At 39.7% G+C, this 3,444-nt stretch overlaps 1 protein-coding gene across 1 annotated transcript; it reads right to left on the bottom strand.

Annotated features, from left to right (window-relative positions):
• Positions 1-1,753: 1,753 nt before the first annotated feature.
• On the bottom strand, positions 1,754-3,429 carry LOC111240144 (NLR family CARD domain-containing protein 3-like; the record flags this gene model as incomplete). Its single annotated transcript, XM_022770131.1, has 2 exons — positions 2,912-3,429; positions 1,754-1,927 (listed from the first exon to the last, which is right to left on the bottom strand). Coding segments are annotated over exons 1-2 (692 nt in total), but the record flags the coding sequence as incomplete, so codon positions are not given.
• Positions 3,430-3,444: the final 15 nt, after the last annotated feature.

Raw genomic sequence — 3,444 nt, 5'->3', positions numbered from 1 at the left:
ACAGAGTTTTATTTGTCTGCAAACGCTGTGTCTCACACAGTGATGTTGCTAGGTCCGCGTCCTGCGTCCCTGACACATTAAAATCTGAAAGGACGCAGTAAACTCACTGTCCATGCGTCCCAGGGACGCAACTCATTTTTCCCATGAAAAACGAAACATTGTGAACAACAACTCGTGTTTAAAATCACAGTAACTAGCAAAAGTAACTTCGCTGTCAGCAGACCAGGCAAGCGCTGTTTCAACCCTCTGCACATCTCCTCCGCGCAGACGTGATCCCCCGTGTACAGTATCGCGACATGCTAGTTTAGCCACTACCACAACAATTAGCCAGTCACCGCGGATTTCATTTCAACAATTAAAGATACGAACTTCATAGTAGTAAATAAACTCATGTTTCCACTGCTCCATGCTGTGTTCACTCATGTCGACAATGTTTTAACGTCTAGGGGACGTGCTGTAATGAAATAAATAAAACATACTCCGGTGGCGGTGATGAAAAATACTTTAACAGACTTTCCACTGTGTTAGTTTCATTTGTGTGCTAAAAGTTTCACAGTGATTGACTCAGTTCATTTGATTTAGTTGATGTTCAGACAAGAAGATTTTGGTCTTATTTTGGTGACAATTTATTTGTTGACTCTGTCATGGTGATGAGAATGTTTTGTTTATGTGTTAAAATCAGCACTTTTATTGATAATTTATTTTGGTACTACAGACAACATTTTTTTTCATTTGAAGAATATAAGAAATACATTTTTTTTATTTGGGACCCATTGAATTTCCCAGGGACCCACTCAAATCACCACCTGTGCATCCCGAGGACTCACTACATTGAAAACCTATCAACATCACTGCTCACACACTCCACAGCAACAAGTGGTGCTGTTTATGTAGCATCAAATTTATCATACACGTATGAACGTTGGGCAGATGTCATCAAACTCACTACGAGTCTCAGTCGTGGTGACTACATCACTAGTAAAACCTAACACTTGTCTGTTGTGTCGGAGGTTTCATTTGATTCTCTTTGAACTGACCTGGTCTTAATCCACATCTACAGGATCATGTCTGTTGTCAGTGTTTGATAATTGACAGGCTGATAACTGGTGAAATTTAGCTCAGTCACAGGGCAGCTAACTGTTAGCTTTATCCACATTTCCTTTCAAATGTGTCACTGATCTTTGTTGATGTAAATCATAAAATATAAAACAAACTATGAACTGTTGAAGCTACGTGAGTCGGCAGAGTCGCAAAACGGCCTGTTACAGTGAAGAACAACGGCACTGTAAAACAACCAGTTAAAATAATAATGTTTGAATTTACATGTGAGTTTATTTAATATTGAAAACAACAAATGTATAATACTCATTACTAGGTTTTGTGGTCACTTGCAGACAGTCTGAGAAACACTGAATTTAAAAATGATGATAAAATGATATTTTAACTAATTTACTGGCGGACCACTGACCACTCTTTGAGAAAGGCTGACTCAGAGGAATTACTGTAAATTACAGCAAATGATGCCGAGGTACATCCCATCACTAAGGTATGAAACAGTCTGTACTGTTCTAGAGCAGATTGCTGGCGATCAATTTTTGCTAGAAGAAAGTATCTGATTCAAATATTGAAAAACTGATCAGTGAATAAACGACTAGAACTTGTTCTATAATAATAAACAGAAGGAGCATGCACAGGTTTATCTGTTATTGATCAGGATTAGAACATTGACCATATCTGAACAGGTTGACCTGACCTGAGAGTCTCCAGTGCACAGTGTGGACTCTCCAGTCCAGCAGAGATCAGCTTCACTCCTGAATCCTGCAGGTTGTTGTTACTCAGGTGCAGGTGTCTCAGACTGGAGGACTGGGAGCTGAGGACTGAGGACAGAGCTTCACAGCTTCTTTCTGAGAGGTTACAGACACTCAGTCTGAAGAGATGATATGAACAAGAACAGAAATAACATTAGTACTCAAATAAAATCACACTTTATGTTTTTGGTGATGTGTAATCTCTTCTCATATTTTGAGTATTTGATGCTCTATTCTAAACAAGCTGGAGAGTTTATACCTGTACGTTTTATATGAAGCTGAAGAAGAAGAAAATCACTGAAAGTTTTTCAACAGTGAAAATTTAAATTCCTGATGAAATGGAGAAGAAGAAATAAAGAGATGAGAGAGGCTGTTTAAACACACCACTCAAGACAGAGGCAGTTAGCTTCAGCCAAGGACCAACCAACTTCTTTCAGCAATGTTCAGAGGGAGGAACATATTTTTCAGGCACGAATCAAACTCAGGACTTTCTGTTTTCTACATGTTTCATCTGTTTCCTCTTTAATTCATTTAAAAATAAATATGATTTACACGATTCTTGGTTTTAGGATTGTATCAGAGAGATGTAATTGTTCCCATCAAACCTGTTCTGGTCGTGTCTGCTGAAGCTGTGGCATTAAAACTGATTTAGTTCTATGGCGACTTGATTTATTTCAGTAAGGTGGACTATAGTATTGATCTGTTTCTGGTGTTCACTCCAGCACCATGTGCTGTTTTAACCACATGTTGTAGAATGAGGCACAGAGCTGCGGTTTACATGCATGACTTCATATCAGGGCAGTATTCAATATAACAGAGTCATATGTGTTTGGATTTAAATGAACACTGTATTAAAAATGATAAATTCAATAGTTATGATTAAAAATGATGTAAAACTTCTGATGAAAACTGTGAAACTGACAGTTTTCCTTAAGGACCAACTACTGCTGCTGGTGGGCCGATGACTAAAGGCCAGCTGTACTGTGATCTGTGACATCTGTCAATGTGGAGAAATATTTCATGTTGATTAATTCATTTGTTTTTCTCTCATCTTAAAATATAACAGAAACCTTTTCCATGAATCCAAATATCTGTGGACTTACAGAGCTTTGTTGGAGGCTTTGACCACTGGCAGCAGCTTCAGAAGAGCCTCCTCTGAAGCAGAGTATTTCTTCAGGTCAAACACGTCCAGATCTTCTTCTGAGGACAGTAAGATGAAGCCCAGAGCTGACCATTGAGCAGGAGACAGTTTATCTGTGGAGAGACTTCCTGATCTCAGGGACTGTTGGATCTGCTCCACTAGAGAACGATCATTCAGTTCATTCAGACAGTGGAACAGGTTGATGCTTTTCTCTGCAGAGGGAGTCTCTTCAATCTTCTTCTTGATGTACTGGACTGTTTCCTGATTGGTCTGTGAGCCACTTCCTGTCTGTGACATCAGATCTCGTAGGAGAGTCTGATTGGTCTGCAGTGAAAGACCCAGGAGGAAGCGGAGGAACAAGTCCAGGTGTCCATTTGGACTCTGTAAGGCCTCGTCCACAGCTCTCTGGTAGAAGAGTGTTGGTCCAGGTTTGTTTCTGAACAGTTTAGACTTCCAGGAGGTTGATTGTTCTTCTGACATCAGATTGAGTCCAGA

Source organism: Seriola dumerili, unplaced genomic scaffold, assembly GCF_002260705.1.
Source record: "Seriola dumerili isolate Sdu_G_001 unplaced genomic scaffold, Sdu_1.0 BDQW01013630.1, whole genome shotgun sequence".
NCBI classification, from domain to species: Eukaryota; Metazoa; Chordata; class Actinopteri; order Carangiformes; family Carangidae; genus Seriola; species Seriola dumerili.
The sequence above is the reverse complement of the archived record's forward strand: the minus strand, read 5'-3'. Positions and strand labels throughout refer to the sequence as shown.